The 18,332-nt window shown below is 38.6% G+C and overlaps 2 protein-coding genes across 42 annotated transcripts in view; one reads left to right on the forward strand and one right to left on the reverse strand.

Moving 5' to 3' along the window:
- The window catches only part of MMS22L (MMS22 like, DNA repair protein), a 90,097-nt gene extending 79,769 nt beyond the window's left edge, over positions 1-10,328 (reverse strand). For 2 of the 4 annotated variants that reach the window (XM_064412748.1, XM_064412749.1), the window contains exons 1-6: positions 10,013-10,328; positions 8,752-8,939; positions 6,528-6,653; positions 3,326-3,378; positions 526-613; positions 252-429 (exon numbers count right to left, since the gene is read on the reverse strand). In XM_064412748.1, coding sequence (XP_064268818.1) covers positions 252-429; positions 526-613; positions 3,326-3,378; positions 6,528-6,653; positions 8,752-8,930 — 624 coding nt within the window. In that variant the 5' untranslated portion in view covers positions 8,931-8,939; positions 10,013-10,328. The remainder of the gene's footprint in view (positions 1-251; positions 430-525; positions 614-3,325; positions 3,379-6,527; positions 6,654-8,751; positions 8,940-10,012) is intronic. The other 2 variants (XM_064412747.1, XM_064412750.1) reach the window with 1 other exon arrangement.
- Positions 10,329-10,559: 231 nt separating this feature from the next.
- The window catches only part of LOC135296419 (uncharacterized), a 384,334-nt gene continuing 376,561 nt past the window's right edge, over positions 10,560-18,332 (forward strand). For 19 of the 38 annotated variants that reach the window (XR_010358517.1, XR_010358530.1, XR_010358515.1 and 16 more), the window contains exon 1: positions 11,240-12,325. Coding sequence is in view for 10 of the 38 variants with exons in the window: in XM_064412762.1 (XP_064268832.1) it covers positions 10,792-10,847; positions 11,087-11,141; positions 12,222-12,325 (215 nt within the window). In the remaining 28 variants the exon portion in view is untranslated. The other 19 variants (XM_064412762.1, XM_064412752.1, XM_064412751.1 and 16 more) reach the window with 6 other exon arrangements.

An 18,332-nucleotide genomic window follows, 5' to 3' on the forward strand; every position in this document is an offset into this window, starting at 1 on the left:
TATCTATCTGTAATTGGTATTATCATTCGTATACTATAGGAAGAATTCTAAAGCTACAGCACAAAAATAGATAAATAAAACAACAACAGAAAATCCAGATCTAATTAGTTGTGTTTACCAAGTACAGGATGGCATTTAATAAAGAAAAAAAAAAACTACAAACCAAAAAGATGAACTTCTATTAAGCCAAAGCTTTTCAAGTTAAATACATAATGCCACATAAAAAATTAAAATTATAAAAAGACACCAACCTTTGCCTGATTTTGAATAGTAAATGCTGCCAGGACATTACTAGGAAGTTCACAAAGGTGACCAATGTGCACAGTCAAAGCATGAAGCTCTTCCACCAACACTGACGGTAACTGAGCTTCTAGTTCTTCATAAGGCTGCAGCACTCCATCATTTTCTACCTTAGGGGGTTCCAGATACCTGAATGTACAGAAAAATACAATACACACAATCAGAAAACAGTAGCAGCTACACAAAGCTCAGTACCGAATTTAGTAAAATGTGTCTAAATCTCACCTGAAGATGAAAACTTTCACATAGTGCAAAAACCTAAGACATTGATGCCTGATGCTCTCTGCTTCAGAGTGCAAGTGTGCAGCTTGACCTGAAATAAAAGAGACCAGCAGCTTAAAGCAGAAGACAAGCACACCATGACTTCTTTAACATTTGCATTCTCCACAGTAATTAGACCAGACCACTGGAAAGACATCCTCTGAGGACAAGCTGGGAGGTGACTGATGGTAAACACCCACTTCTAAATGTCATCTTGCCAGAGAGACACATTCTTTGTCTTATTATCTCAGGCACATAACCAAATACAGATAGAGCTTCCCAACTGCTTCCAAGACACCTTCAGTAAAGACATGGGTAAAACAATTTATCAGTACCCTTTTCCCTTGACAGACTTAAACTGTGAAAAGGTTCAATAATAAGGTACAAATAAGTTCAATAAGGTGAACTTATTTGTAAATACGCTTTGTAACTTTTCCTTGGAAGCATCACTGTTGCACAGAACCTGTAGCTGTATAATGCTAAGAGCCATCCATTCACAATCCTGCCTTTCACTTGCAGCTCTGTATGCTTTCAGGCAGATATTCTGGCTATGTCTCCTTTCCTTTGTTCTCTGAAGCTGCTGTTCTCATGGTGTTTCCATCCTCACCTTGCATCTACAAGCTCAAACACCCCCATTAGAGCAGAGATTCACTGGAGGTTATCGCCACTGTGTGAGAATCACTCCTCATTTATTCCTACACCTTGCCTTGTAGCTTTCAGCTTATATTAGAGGAAGATGAAACTTAGTGCATAACAAACAAAATACAGTCATTTACATACCAAATAACTACTGCCCAACAATATATATACACACAAAAGCTTAGCAAGCAGTCAGACTGCAACTTGTGTAGCTGATTACAACACATGCAGTTTATTCAGAGCATCTTTGATGCAAGCATCAAATGAGGACCTTGAGCAGGACCAAATGAAAGTGCATCATCCTAGAGGAGATGCATAGCAAAAACTTGGTCACCTACTATACTGGGCTGCACAGCCAGGGAAAGTTCTCCTTGCTCCTCTCTCCTCTCCCCAGCTGACTACTGGGGAGTATTCCCATCTTTTGATCTTGCTCTCACTCTCCCTTTTGCTTTTTCCCCCTCATCTACTCCAATTAACGTGGAAGTTCATATATGACACTTGTTACAGATGTCGAAAATAAAGCTTTGTGCATACAAGCCTCAACATCTTTTGAGCAACAACACTCAGTGGGCAAAGCACACCAACTGGTACAAGCACCAGAATATTCCAGTGTGCAGCCTACCTGCATCCTACCAGAAGCCAAAATGAACCACAAGTTTAGACCAGAGTGAACTGATGCTGTTAAAGTAATTATTTATAGATATGACTGCTGATTTGTAGCAATAACAAATACTGTATCCTAAATTCTCAGAAGCTCTGTTTAAACAAAATTTTGTATTACAGTATTTTCATATGCCTTCTACATTAGACAGTTCTCAGTACAAAGTCTCCAAAGCTCATCAAGACTGCTAGGAAATGAAACAATGTACAATATTGATACCTATATGAACACACAGTACAACATAGATTTACTGAGCCAAAACTCTTAAGTGGGGTTTTAAACAGGGGTGACAACACATTTATTCAAGACATCAGTAATGACTAGCATCACCCCGCTGACCACTTTAAATACTTCAATCCTCATGACACCCTTCTACTACTAGCCCACTTCTATAAAAAGGGAACTGAGGCACAGCTGAATCAGTGACTTGCTTCTGATTCACAAAGAAAGCCTGGTGCAAAGCACACATTTCATTTTACTAGCTTAATTGACAAGTGGAAGAATGGGATACAAAGAAGAGAAGGCAACCAAGAAAGTGCTTAAATTTAAGTGAAAAAACCCTACAGAAGAGTTTATTGATGTTGAAACATACAGTTCTGTAGTTGAAACCTACAGAACAGTTTCTTGATGATGAACTGCATATGAAAGAAGCTTGATGATAAATTCCCATCAATTATTTAAATGGCAGAACATCACAATATTAAAAAACAATAGTAATGTGTAAAAATATTCACTCATGGAACACTAGCACATTATCTGTAATGAGAAGACACTATAGACAGTTTATTTCTGAGTAATTACTGAACTTCTCAACTTGCTAAGTAATTCAGCCTTCAACTTACAATAAGCCCAAGGCTGCAATAATCCTTCAGAAACATGCTGCTTCTCATGCCTCAGTATTTAATTGAAGGAAAGCATTTTAGAGTGATCCTGTTTCATCAATCCTACTACAAATATAAACTAAGTTTGTAAATAACTCAAAACTAAGCAAATCTAACTAACTTGTTTAAACATTAGCCAATGAAACACTGAAAAAAATCCAAGCCACTACCTTTGTAACTAAAATAATTGTTGGGATGTTCAATGAAATTTTTGGGTTTTAATTAAGAGTTAATAGTTTTGACAAATTCTGCTCTTGGGGTGACCTTAAATACCTTAAGTGAAATTAATGCAAAATGCCCCACTAAGGATTGCTCTGTGCATCTACCATTACAGGCAAATCTGTTTCCAAACTGACTTCCAGCATTTCCACCATCTAGTTCCCTACTATTTTACCTCACTTGGTTGCCTCTATTTCTACCCTTATTGCAGTTTTTTGCTGCTTGTAAAGGAGCTTTTGTGAGGCACACTCCAAAATCCCTTGGTCAAGAGTCAAAGCACAAGCGTGATCTGTGAGAATTTACTTCTTTAATGAAAGGTAGTCAGTTGCCTATTGCAGTGTCAAATTAAATTCATAAAACTTACCAAAATCAGATGAACTCATTTGCACTAGGTTTTCCAGTCTGTAGATCTGTTGCCTAATTAAAGGAATACAAAGATTTACAATATTTATATAAGTAAAAGTTGTTTAACTCCACTTTAGTAAGTGCAAAATAGGACAGAGAAAGGTAAGAGGTGTTTCTTACTTTGTAGTTCTGAAAAAGCTTATGGAAATGTAACTCAGAAAAAAAGTTTTAGTGAAAGGCAATGGACATATCCAAGTGTGAAGGGATGACACTGAATAGACTTTGTGCATGTTTATAAATCATTAAACACAGTAAAAAATCCCCAAACAATTGGCTGAATATTGGGGAAGGCAAACCCCCTCAAAAGCCATTCACATACAAGTGATTTTGCTACAAGCATAACTCAGCTTCATGTTTGTCCACAGAGTAAACCTAAAAGTTAGCCCCCATGCCATACACTCAGTACACACTAAATTAATGCAGTTATGAATGTGTATTAGTACATCCTGTCTGCAGCTTCTCCTGCCTCCTGCTTAGGGTGGTCAGCTCCTTAACTGCAGCACAAAGCATAAACAGCAACAAATGGAGTAGAGTAAAAGGAGGTGTCTTTAGAAAAGTTAAAGCTCAGTTCAGTTTTGGAGAGGAAAGAGAATATTTTTAAAAAAGCCCAGTGCCACTGCAAATGAATATTTAAAAAAAAAGCTGTAACACAGGTAAATACTCGGCCATATTCTGTTACAACTGTTATTTGCAAGCGGTCTTCCAGTAGAATCTCCACAGAGATAAAGCAGTACTAAACTGAATATATGAAAAGCATAACTGTGTCAGACAGACTTTTGAAAGAAAATGCTGCATAAATTGAGGAGGGAGCTCTCTGCCTCATTTCTTATACAGTCAAAGCAACAACTACTGAAGGATTCTAAAATAGGCTACTTGGATCTAACACAAATCAAATGTTCTTGAGAAAAAAACCCTGAAAACTAGGAAGCATTTAAAAGACAAGAAGCATCTAAAAGACAAAACTACGGGTTGTAACTTGCATATTAAAGTGCATACAGGCAGTAAAATGATCTCCCTTTATTCTATCTTGTTTTCTTGGATAAAGCCATGTCAGCTACCCTTCCATCATTTAGGTGGGTTGTAGAGTTTTTTGTCTGTTTTGAAATCAAAGTTGAATTTCTGCCTGGATTTTTCCAGGATTTCAACCATGTAAAAAGGAAGGAAATCTGAAGCAGGAGGGCTTTATGAAACAGCGCTGTTGAGACTGGTGTTTAGAGAAGGAAGGTACCAGAAAGGAGTGACACAGAAAAAAAAAGAAAAATACTCTCCAGTAAATTGACAAAGACAAAACACAGTGGGCTGATAAAATTAAAGCACAAACTGGGCACAAGAAACATAACAAAAATATCATTATTTAAATAAATCATTTTAGTTTTAATTTGCATTTATACCTCAAGGATTGATCCTCATGGCTGTTAATCATGAAATCATTTGATTTGCAAACATACATTCTGACAGACAAACTGGTACTTCTGTTTCTTAATCAAAGATATATTATCTTAATAGACCCACTTAAATGGTTACACAGTCTCAATCACTTTGACTCACACATCTATCACATGAAAACCCATAAGTAAAACTTTTACTATGCAACTACTATTTTAACTTGCAGTTCTGCAGTATACTATTATTTATTACAATATTTAAGAATTGTAAATAATTTTAAATTACAATTATTAAGCATAATCTCAGACATTCAAAGATACTAGCTTTCTGTAAGCATATATTTAAACACAGATATTAACTGCACTTCATAAATTTAACTATTTACATCCACCCTATCCTCAAAAACTATTGTAACTTGTATTTAACATATTCAATTTCCTCAGTGGAAAAAGGAGTTTTTCTACTTTCAGTTGTCAACTGCTCTATAAAGAAACTGTTCCATTTTATGACTGAACAAATGAACTGAATGCTTTTGCAGAGACATTCCCCCTTTGCAGAGGAACTTGCCACACCAAAAGACAACCTAGCAACCAAACACTCAGCCAAGAGTCAGCTGAAATCCATTACTCCTACCAGGTCAGTAGGTTTTAAAGAATGTACAGCTTGAACAACTTAAAAACCACATTACGCCTTATGTTCATCTCTACTACAATTACAAGCAATTTACACTACAGGAAAAAAACTTTTAAAATAGCCATTTCATTCAACATTCCTGTGTCAGTGATTTTATGCTAATGAACAGTTAAAAAATCAGACTAAATACTGAAACTTTTAACTAAATTATAGTCCTATCTCCCACATTATATCTTTGGGGGTTTTTTTTAAAAACACAGTGAAGTCAAAGCTTGCATCAAACAAGCAAAGCTAAATAATAGTGCTTTTAATACACTTCCAGTCATCTATGTCACCATGTTCCAATAAGCCAGACCCTATTAATCATGTTGCACATCATGCCCTTGGTCATACCCTAAGGGGATGGAAGAATCCCCTGCAATGAAAGGAATGATGGAATACATCACATATTTGTGAAATTATACAAAAGCTCCTCTCCCATCCACTCTCTGTATGTGCTGTACATCCTGAGGATTATCAGTAGCAAAGAGGATTATCAGTGATCTGTGTATTTGCATTGACCAGATTAAGCATCTACATTGAATTAGTCAAACACTGAGTAACTGTATCTGAAGAGATTGCTGAAGCTATCCTAATCCAAACAATTGAAGAAAGCACTGCATCCAGCATTTATAGTATTTGATTTTTAACCTCCATTCTCCTTTATGCACAAAAAAATCTTCAAAAGACAACTTCCATTACATGGGTAGAACAATCTCATTCAAGGAAATCTTACATAGTCTCTTCATATAATTCTGAAGCTCGACCCTTCTAAATTAACCCCAACACTCTGTTGTAATAACTATACTTAATTTTTTTTTTATCTGGTGATGCCTCAGATATGCATCACACTATGTAGAAACTTAATAATAAGTCACCTAATATTAAGAATCCATGACACAATGTACTTCTTCCTGCAATTCCATCTGTATCTTATCCATCACTTACTGGAGCATTAAACAGACAGCATTAATCATTTTTAGATGCATTGCACAGCTCACAGTCTTTTATGATGTTACTTTTAAAAATGTGAAGTTTGCTACACCCTTACAGCAGATATAATCACAGATGTGGATTAATTATAAAATACAATGTTATCATACCTAAGTAATCCAAAGAGAAATCCACAGGATTCAACTAATGCCATTTCAGTAACCCACTGAAAGCCAAACAATTCCACTGTATTTTCTTCATAGTCATTTGGAGAAGGATCTAGTCTCAGCAAAACCCTGCAAAACAGAGCCAACAATATTCATACATTTTCCAGTAATAAACCTATGGAATACAATATCTACAGCTGGCTTATGCACCGCCAATGCTTTCTGAATGTATCAGCAACATGTACATGACAGATGTCTCAAAGACAGTTGTACCTTTTATAGCAATATGATCTATAGAAATATGACATCTCCTAGCTTCAAAAGCATAAAAACAGGAAGTAGTCACAGGTCACAGTAGATTTTGGAATCAAAAATTAACAGGTTACCCCCTTGATGCATTTTCCTAGTTAAAAAGGAGCTGAGATATAATACACAGACTGTGAAGAGAAGAGGCTGCTAGTAAGATAACACACTGCTCTGTATGCTTGAGATCTGTCTCAAGGTACACTACATATCTAGTAATTAATGCTAGAACATACATTTATTCATTTACATAGATTTAATAATATTTATACTGAACACACTGCTAAAAGCACACTTTTAGGCAGATGAACATATGAGGGTCAGAATGGGACCTTGTCATTATAGCTCAAGCAAACACTAGGCCATAATTAGCCCTTGCTCTTGTTAAAGAAAAATTAAATAACATCAGAATTACAATTTTACTCAAAGTGGAGAACATCAGACACCTGTGTTGTTAAAACATTATAATTGTGCAAATTAAAAAAATGTTTCATTAACATACATTAAAAAATCGCAGCAAACTGCATGACAATATGGTAAATTATTTCAGAATTTTCCCACTGCCTTTCATAAAATAAACCCACATAGAGGAAGCTCAATTCTCAATTATGTAAAAACTATTTTTATTTTAAAAGTTAAAAGTATATACTAGGCAAGCACTTAGTTTCCATTACATTACACACCAAATTCATATTCTGCTTGAACTATGCACTATTTCCGATTTCATTTCCAGAGGCAAAAAGAGAATCTACTGAATAATTAGCTCCACCTCCCATAACACTTTAGTTCACTTGGTAACTTCCTGAACACTGGACTTTTTTGAAGCCTCCAGCAATTAAATCCAGCTACTCCAGTTCCAAGCAACCAAGACAGAAGGGTCCCTCACACGGAGGCTCTTTGAGGACTTTGCAATCCAGGTAGACAACATGAATACACAGTAGAAGAACAGTGCTATCACAACTGTAGTGACTGGGAAACCTGTCTACATACAAGCTCCTCAGTGAGTTCCAATGACAGAAACAATTTCCAGTGAAATATTTCCTTGTCAGTGTGGAATCCACTACTGATATATTCACGCAGATACAGGATCCCTCAATCATCTACTTGATGTCAATTTGAATGAATGTGCTCTGATGCAACTAAAATATATGATAAATAAGACAAAGAAATGGGGAGGTGCAGTGGACCCCCCCCCCTTAAGCCTTGACAGAAAACACTGTGGAAAATAAAGTAACAACACAAAATATAACACCTGGCAGGATGACAGACAGACAGTAAGATTAGGCTTTTGTAGGAAAAACAAGACAACCCCTGTGAAATCAGCAAACAGCACAAAAAACTAAGCTGAACAACAGACAGTAAGGCAAATAAAAATTAAACCAAAGTGACGTTTTAAAAATCTCACAGAAAATACTTATTTGCTATGCCTAGGTCTTCTTCAGAACCTTAAACCTAGAATGCATGCAAAGGTGAAGCTTTGAGAAAGATGGTCTTAAAGCTACTAACTAGGACAAGCTCCAGATTTGGGAAAGCCAGGTAGAGTGGAAAAGAGAGAAAAATGGCCAGCAGTTAATAAAGCACATTACTGAGAAAAGCAGTGTTGAAGTTTCCTCAGAAATTCAAGTGATCTGAGATGCTGCTGCCCAACAGGCCAGTTTTGAATTATCCTAACAGGCTTGTAAACGTCCATTACATTATCTTAAAAGTAAGTTCAGAAAGCTAAGAACTGCATCTAGAGCACCATTCAAAGCTGTTTAACAACAAAGCAGCCCTTCCCACTTTGTAATCGCCAAGTTGATTTCAGGATCAGAGAGCTGGAGAACAAACTGATTTGGAAACCTGTGTAGCATTCAAAGGCACCAAACACAGGTGGAAAGAACACCTTAAAAGGCTTTTATATTTGTAATTCAAAAAAATCCCATACCTCTTAAGAGACCCACTTGCTAAATAAGACTCTGCAGAGAACCTTCTCCCTCCATTCTGGCTGTCAAAAGCACAAGAAAAGAAAGACGGCCTTGAGATCTCATGCTCCACTTCCATCGCCAGCTCCAGGCTTTCAGTGAAGAATTGGGATGCGGAGGAAGCCCCAAAGTCATCCTCCATTGTTTTCACCTGGCCCAGAAAATAAATACAAAATACAAAGATACAAAGATAAATACAAAAATACTCATAGCATTTCTTCAAATAAATTTCTCACTGTTACAACTCCATGTCATCCTTCAGCTCAAGTGGGGACACAGCTCTGACCAACTGTAACACTGAAGTAAAAGCTGAGAGACACCACCAAGAAGGGCAGTTATGGTCACACGCCTGTCACACAATTCTGCACCTTTCTGCTGACACATCTTGAACAGAACCTGTTCAAGAAGATACATCAGCAACTTAAAAAAAAAAACAAACAACATTTTCTTCTGGTTTGGCTCTCTAAATTAATTAGTGATGAGGTTAGACTAGCAGTAGGTTATAACAGGGGGCAGGAATACGTTACAAAGCTACTTTCAGCAACACTTCATTTTATGATGAGACTAACTGTGCTATGGAAGTACATCACGTACTACAGGTGCACAACATGAAAAAAAAAATCTAACTACCTAGGAATCCAGAAAAAGAGAAACAAAACCAAAGAAGGATTATTACCATGTCCAAAAGAAGTTCACTACACAGTTAATATCAGTGTATTCATATTTTATTCAACATACTGAAAGGGCAGAACTAGGCAACAGGTGTCAGAGAATCCTCTAAAAATATGCAAACAATATAACTAAAATGCTAAATTAAAGTTTTCAGCTTCTTTGCTGGTAGATTTTGATATGGTTCTTGCAGAAACTAGTCTACACAATGGCTAGAGGTTGGTAATACAGAGGCTTAACTAAAATATAAGCTCAAGGGAAAAGAAACAAAAACAAGAAAACAGTTTCTGTTCTACTTTCTCACATCCATTCACATTCCTGCAGAGCAGGCAGCTGGGCAAGCAGGAAGAGAATGACTTGTGTGCTCCAGTTTACAGCAGGACCGTATGTGCGGGTGCTGGGGCAGCTGAAGGGAATGCTCCCAGCCACAAGAGCTCCTAAGGAACGCCTCTTCAGCCCGGGGAATCAAAATCGCCCGCAGGACAGAAACCCCCGGGGGGAAGAGTCACATAAGAGGGCAGCTCTTCCCGGCCATAACTCCCATCAGTTCCATACCTGTCTACCACATCCCTGATGCAGCGGAAACAATTAAGCACTTTGAGCACCTCCTTTTCCTCCGAGCAGAACCTTCCAGGCGGCTGCAGTCCGCGGGCAGGAGCTGCAAAGCGGCGGGAGCAGCGCCGGGACGCGCCCACGAGCACGGCCCGCACGTGTGACGCCTCGGCCCCGCTCGGCCCCGCTCGGCCCGGAGGCGCTGCCCCGGCGGGCCAGCCGCGGGCCGGCGCCAGAGGGACTCGGGCGGCTCCTGCGCTCGGCCCGCGCCGCCGCGGCCCCTCCGCGCCCGGGCCCGTTCCGTACGGCCCGCGCGCCGCCGCCGCCCGCGCACCGCGCAGGCGCCAAGGCGCCCATTGGCCGCCGGCCGCTCCTCCCCGGCCGCGCTTCCTCCTCCCGCTCCGCCCCCGCTCCGCCTCCGCCCCGGCTCCCGCCCGCTCTCTGCCCCGCTGCCTCTCCCCTTCCTCTCCCCGTCCCTCCCCGCCCACCCCCGGGCGAAGCGCCGCCCGCCGCTCCTCCCAGGACTGACAAGCCACCGGGGTTTCCCTGCTTAGCTGGGCGTCCCTTGGCGGGCCAGCCACCACAAGTGGTTTCTGGGCACCTCGTACATGAAGGCCGCCTTGGCACTGCTGTTCAGCTGCCTCCCTTGTGCCCACAGAATCATGGAATCATAGAATGGCTTGGCTTGGAAGGGACCTTAAAGATCATCTACTGCCAGATGATCTTCAGATTTACCAGGGTGCTCAGAGCCTCATCCAGCCTGGGCTAGAACCCCTCCAGGGATGGGGCAGCCACAACATCGCTGTTCAACCTGTTCCAGTGCCAAACCACCCTTACAGTAAAGAATTTCTTCCTAACACTTAATCTAAACCTACCCTCTTTCAAACTGAACCCATACCCCCCTCGTCCTGTCTCTACATGTTGTTATAAATAGGCTTGGCCCATCTTTCCTGTAAGTTCCCTGTGCTGCCTGTCCCTGTCCCTGACCTTTCTCTGGTGTCTTGTCTAGACTTTACCTAAACCTCATTTTCCTTCTCAGCTTTCTCAGTTCACTCATTCCCATGCTCCCTGACACAGGTTCTCCTGGTCTTTTCTGATGTCTTACATATGGAGATCCAGCCTTCCTATGTCTGTAAGGCAACACTCGTATCCCCAAACACACACAATTCCCATCAAGCTTGGGAAGTGGTATTCAGTGCATTTGAAATTCAAGCTAGGTATTACTCCTATCATTTACTGCAGCATCTCCATTGTGTGTCACAGCCACCACAGAATGGGGGCCAGGGCAAAAGTCCTAAAAACCTGTGCCTGGCACAACTCAGCTTTAAGTGCATGCTGTGCACCCAGAGGCTTCTGGGTCTTTTTTTAAAAATCTAATTCTTTGGATTGCCGTGGTTTGATTTTGTTCCAAAATGAATGCTTTTCCAGTTTTGCCTGGATTTTGGGTGCAAAATAGCAGCAGTGCACAAAACTTCCTTCTAGTAAGAAAGTTGCTATAAAAAGTTTTGCTGTTGCTGCTACAGCTTGCTCTGAAAGCTTTGCTGTGATTTAAAATGCTTCATTTGCTCCTGTGTCTGTAAGAATCTCTCATTTCCTTCTTTAAATTCCTGTCTAATTAAAAAAACAGTACATCATGGTTAAATAAAACTGTACCCAGGATAACCCTGATTTCCATATGCAGATTTATCTGCACTGACAGCCCCCTCTCCCTCTCTTAGTCTTTCTGTTTCCTCTCCCTCCCTCACTCTCCCTCTTTCTCTTCCCCTCTCTTTCTCTCCTTGTCTTTTTGTCTCTTTATGTCTATTGCATTATGCCTGAATAATTTTCCGTCTTTTTTTTCCTCCCCTCTTGCACGCACATGCTAAAATAACTAGACAAAGATGCAAGGTGGTTGCTGCAGTCCCTGTCTCTAGGACAAAACCAAGAAAGCTTGTGATTGCAATGCCACCTTTCCTTTTTTTTTTTTTTTTTTTTTTCCTTTTTTTCTTCCCCAGCCATGCTTGGTGATTAAACTTCCTCAGGATGGGGAAGAAAAAGGAGCTGGAAATGAAATAGGGTTGAGGAAAAATCCCATTGCAGCAGCTGCAGCCAGTGGTGTCTGCTGCCAGATGTGCGAAGGTTCCTGGGGTCCTTGTCACTAAAAGGCAGTATTCAAATATTTGGAGACAAAAGCTGCATCCTCAGTGATCATTTTCTTTATTTAACATGGCAGCAGGCATCGTGTGGGGAAAAATCAACATGCTGGATGTTGAATCGGACTTTTCTCCTTTCTGGGATGAAAGGATGTTATCTATCCCGTGCCAAGAGGGAACTGAGGTAAGAGAGCTGATCCAGCTCGGTTTTTTTTCCTACTATATTTCCTAAGCATCTTTTCTGAAACAACCTATATATATATGAGTGTGTGTGTGTGTGTGTCTATATACATGTTTCTGTGTTTGTATATTTGTGTATTCGATTTCAAGGCAGTGAGTGGTAATGCTTTTTTTTCTCTGCCTTCACATCAACCCAGAGAAAGTTAATTCACAATATATATTCAGGGCTTGTTCAGAAGGGTCGTTTTGTGGGAATTTCTTTGAATACCTTTTTGTTTCCAGAGAAGACTTCAGCAGTGACATCATGGTCGGCTGCTGATATTAAACCCTATTTTCAAAGTCTGTAAAAAAAAAGCCAGTAACTTTGCGATAAGAAATTGTGCAGGAGATTCATATGCTCTATTTTTCAGTTGCACTCTAAATATTGGAAGTCTTATTAAAGCGATAGTGAGAATTTTTTATTATTATTATTTCTAGCACAGAAGCGATGAATGCTGCATAATTAAGTACAGTATTTAATTTGGCTGTTGTGAAGCAAAAGAATAAGGTAATAATTTTTATTGTACTAATCAGACTCAAGATGTTCTCTGTGTTAATTGGGTTAAAAAAATTGCAGTACTTATTAGAAATTCTAATTTCACAATGCAGCACTGACAATAAGCTCAGCCAGTGAATTATTCACATCTTTAATTTGCTCTCTTAATGACAGTGTTCTGTAATCAGAGTGCAGCGACTGCTTCCTATGCATTATGTATGATGTTCAGGACTTAAATGCAGGACATTATGAAGCCTCTCAGTGGCTCAGTAATTAGTTTTCCACAAGACAGGGCTTAGATATTCACAGATAAAAGTCTACAGCTGAGATAATGTTAAGGTGGTGACTCATGCTAACAAAAGCAGGGAAGTTCAAATTTAATGCCGAAACTGCTCTCCATTCTCCCTCGTTGTGCGTAGGTGCAGGGGGAGGGGAAGAAAGTCTTCCAAAGTAGCCCGCCATGGTGAGTACACCGCGGACAGCCCCAAGGGGCAGCCCGGGCTCCTTTCCCTCCTGGCCCCTGTTTTTGGCAACTTTACTGCTCGGAGGGTGGAGGCGGAGCTGCGTTTGGTGCCTCTTTGTAGTGGTTGAGAAAAGGGCAGTAATGTACACACTGTGAGAGAGCAATCATGTATAGGTGAGATGTATTTCAAAGGATTTCATTTGGAGCACTGACGTTTGTAACTTTGTCAAGTTGACGATGTTTTGAATGGGAGCTACTTTGTTATGTGTAGGAACTTTGAGAGCACCTGATACTCCTCGCTATATCGCTGTTGTACCTATTTCAGCTGTCATGGTCTTTATACATTTTAGAAACTTCATTTTCTAATAGTTTAGTTCTCACCATCCAAAAGATGAGTTGTGATGCAGGTTTGTTCTTTTTGTCTTGGATCATTTACCTGGTGTTAGATCAAGTGATTTAAATGTAGGGGATAAGTATGGCTATGTAACTTTCCTACTTCTACATGCTGCTTATTGTAGAATAATAGGCAAGAATATTGAAATGGAGCTGGAAAATGGTAGGTTTTCTGAACTTAGTTGCTAATCAGACTGGGAGCTGTACATTTGTCCTGTATTCTCCCTCCCATTGATTAGACATTTTTATTGTAAGCAAAATAACTGAGTAGAGAAGGTTCTTTACTTTGTGTTAACTCTCCAAAGACTCCAAAGACTTGTGGCCTTTGTACAAGAGTGTGATTCTAATTATTAAAGTTGATCTGCTTGTAAAAAGTTTAGGATTAAATTAAAAACAAATAAAACAATAAAGATCCCAACTTAATAATAAAGTAGAGATATATTAATAAGAATTTGGAGTACATCTAGATTTTTAAGCAAAATATTGTAAAACTAATTCCTTTAAATTTTTCAGCAAAGTCTACATCTGGAATTCAGTGTTAGCAGCTATTGCTAGTGTTTGGCATTAAGGCCATGGGACATGTTACTAAGTAATTGCTTTTAGCAAGCAAAATCCTATATCCTATGGCTGGATCAGATATTGGTCGTATATAGTCCAGCCCTGAAAGTTGTTATCATTAAACTGTTGAATAAAGAAGCTGCAGACTGGATCAATGTAGCTTGGTGATTCATAGATTATATTGGATTGTATATATGAAGAACTTGATTTGGTCTTTTCCAGAAAAAAGACTTTCCTTCCAAGTCAAGATCCCACAGCAAGTGGGTCACTCACTATGTGGCTACATTTCTTTAGTCACTTCAGCATGGAATCATACAACTGAAACTTATTCCCTGAAGGTGTCATACCTGCCCCCTCCCTCTTCCTCCAAAGCCACAATCAATAAAAGTTGTCTTTTTAAGTGAGCACTTGCTTGTCTGCCTAAAGATTTGTTATGATTACTTACCTAAGTATGTTATCTATTCCAGCATTTCACTAGTCTTCCCATTAGAATGGTTTTTGTGCTTTCTGATCTTGTACTTAACCTGCTGAAAGTAAATTACTTGAACCCATTAGCTTTTGTTAGTTAGTAGTTATAGGGATTTTTCTTTTCCTCTTTGCCCCAGACTCACATATTTGAGATTCTCAGTCATGTTTCCACTGTTATTCTTTTAAACAATCCCTGGTCTTTGTTTTCTTCTTTATAGAAAAAAAAAACAAAACAAAACCCAACAATATTATTCTTGTATTTCCTTCATTTTTGTTGCTGTGATCTGGACTCTCATTATTTCTACTTTCTTGAAATGCAGTGTTCTAGACTTAGATGTAATTTCATATGTCGTGTAAGTTCTATATTTTCACTTAATGAAATGGGGTTGTCACTTCTTAAGAAAATCTAGTTTCCCTGAGAAAATGACTTGCATGTGGTGGCTACAATAACATCTGTTAATCCAGGATTCAGTCTAGGGTATCTACAGTACAATTGGAAAAGGTGCAGCATGTGTTTTTAACAGGTTTTTAATTCGAGGATTTATGCTTCTAGCAGGAGTCTTTATGGATATTGTTTCCAATATCCTTATCTCACAAGATAAGTACCTGTGACTGACCTGACTAGTGATGTCCAGATGTGAGCTATCCAGCAGTAAAGAATATCTGAAGTGTTCAATCCTCAGGATTGTTTCAAATTGTAGAAGTACTATTGCACAGTCAAAATTTTATAATGCCCATGTTATAAAGTAAATGGGTGGTTAGAAGTTAAAATCTGAACTTTTCCAATCAGATTAGACAACCTGAATTTGAGGCACAATTACAGGCAGGCAAGAATACTTTTTTACAAAAGTGGCAAGGCTATTACTAGCAATCAAAAATAACAGTCCATAGTTAACTGTGTAGCAGTATGTTTTGGGTTAAAAAAACCCCAAACATCATTCAGAAAGTTATCCCATTCTAACTAGCCTAGAAGGTTGACTCTACATCTGAGCTGTGCATCTGGGAAAGTGCCAATTGTTGTTTACCCAATCTATTAGAGTAAAGTGGAGGTCCATTCAGTCTTAGCTCAGAGCAAGGAAGGTCCCAATATCTTTCCTGGGTCAGAATAAGATAGTTCATACTATCCTTGAGTTGTCATGGCATGGGAGGAGAATTACACTTATGAAGTCAAAATGGAAATCATGTGTCTGAAGAGTTAAAGATGACTGGCTGTGCTTCCAGAGGATCAGGTTTAATAGGTTAAAAAAGACATAAGGATACCAAGAAAAAATTTGAGGACCTTTACATGGTTACACAGACATCTAGTTCATATATCTGCAATGTATTTTTAACTTTTATTGTCCCCTTACTGATATGTGACTTCTCTGGTTTAGGAATATTGCAAGTCTTTTGGAGTGATCTGATTCATATTTCTTTTTTGTTCATATATCAAAAAGCAAGAAAAATAGTCTTAAATCTGTTCAATTTTATTGAAAAAAGTTAAGAAAAATCCATCCATAGTATATTTCCAGGAGTTGTATTTTGTACTTTTGTTTATATTGCTCCAGGCTTAAGTACCATTATAAATATGAGGTTCTGAAGTGGTATGATGAGTTAAGTATTTCTAAACGTCTTCTCTTAATCTAGCCTAATAATGCAGTCTTTTCATATGCATAATTCCCATGAAAGCCAGTGGGAGTACTACATTACAGAAGGAATGATAGATACATATGCCAAGATGTCTTCATTTTGAGTCACTGTTTTAATGTGATTGACAAAGAAGAAAGTTGACTAAAGGAAATATACACTGAGAGTCGAAAGAGGGTTATTGATGATTGATTATTTTTAAATGTATCTGTTTTGCCATTGAAACATATAAGCCAATAGAATGACAGTAGTCAGAATATCTGATAGAAATCTCAAACGAATTTATATTCACTAATGCTTTCTAGGAAATATTCATAAGTAGAACATATGCATTCTAGTCTGTAAAATTCCATAGAATTGATTCGCTATTAAGAATTCCAACCTATATATATACCTATGTATATATTATGTAAAATAGAATAGCAATAAATATTCATAATATAAACCAGTTTGTCTTTTTTTGCAAAGTCAAGCTGGAAATACCATAATATACTGGATGAGTTCAAATAATCTTCTGTAAAATGTAAATCCATAAAACTTTGCAGTTCTTATCTGTATCTGTAATAGGCTGGAAAAAATAGTAGTAGGAATACTTAATACTGCACAAAAGCATCTCGCTGCTTCCAAGTGGCTTTTCTTCTGTGTTGTCATCTATTCATATTTCCTGTACTGACTCTCATCCAAGGAACTACTTCATATCCTCATCAAACTTGAGTTTTCTTTTTTTGTGTGCTAATTTTTCTGCCTTTCCTTTTAAGCTTTTCCCCATGCTCTTTTTGAAGCTCATGAATCTTTTCCAATTCCCAAAGTGTCCCTCCTTAAAATTCTTGTTTTGTTTCTATATGTGTTTGCAACAGTCCTTGAGGTCTTCATATCACACTATCTTTTTTTCATTGTTTTCTTGGAGTATCCCATTTCTTGTCTCTTACATTATTTAGATTGCAATCATTGGTGAAAACAAGGGCTTTTTCTGTGCTTCTAGAGAGGATAAAATAAAGGGGTTGAGACTCTTTCTAGTAGTAGGAATACAAAAAGTGTATGAAGTTAATAATTTTAACTGCCTCCCTTCTAATCCCCAGTAACACAGGCTTTTCTACTTGTAACAACTTCTTTGCAATAGAATTTCATCTGGATTCTGGGACATTGACAGGGCACAAGAAAACTGAGAAATAAAGGGGCCACCTACAAGCAGAGCAAAACTTATCCTCAAAATATTTCTGTTCAGTGTTCTCTGTTTACTATCTTTGCCTCTCCAATATAATACTTCATCAGAGAGACCCTAGGTCCAATAAAAATATTCAGAAAGTTTTTTGTCTCTCAAGTACATACATTCTTTTTGGTGTGTGGTACACGGTGACAATACAGACTCTGTTGGTCAAGATGAAGGATTGTGTCAGTCCAGCTGTAGACTGAGGGGTTTGGGTTTGTTTGGGTTTTTTTTTTTTTTTTTTTTTCCCCCCCAGAAGAATAGCTTTAGCTCAGAGTGATTGTGGTGCAGCTGTGTATCAGCATTTTGGTGTACTGTGTTGGTAGCATCAAATATGAAGGTGTACTTGGAGAAGTGGAAGGCACAACTGTGCAGTCCAGTATGAAGCTTAGCAGAAAGCTCTGGCTAAACCATATCACAAACTTTTTGATGCAGAATTTTTTAAACCAGAATATTTGCTTTGCCATCACTGCCTGGATTTTTAGTTGGCAGTATTTGAATGAAGGCAGTTCATTTCAAAGTGGTGCAGTTCTCTGACTCCAGCTATCACTCTCCACCTCATACTGTTTAGTGTTGGGACTAAAGGCTGGGCTCCCACTTTGCTAGTCAGCAAAGCTCTTTCTCCTGACTTGTCCAGAGGCTGTAAGTTTAGAAAGCAGATCAATGTTTTGTGTGGATGTGAATGTGGGTATCATGCAAAGGCGCTCAGTGTAAACCATATTTACAAACGTGTAAAAAGCAAAGTAGCTAGCTTTGACCAG

This window comes from Passer domesticus, chromosome 3 (genome assembly GCF_036417665.1).
Source record: "Passer domesticus isolate bPasDom1 chromosome 3, bPasDom1.hap1, whole genome shotgun sequence".
NCBI lineage: Eukaryota > Metazoa > Chordata > Aves > Passeriformes > Passeridae > Passer > Passer domesticus.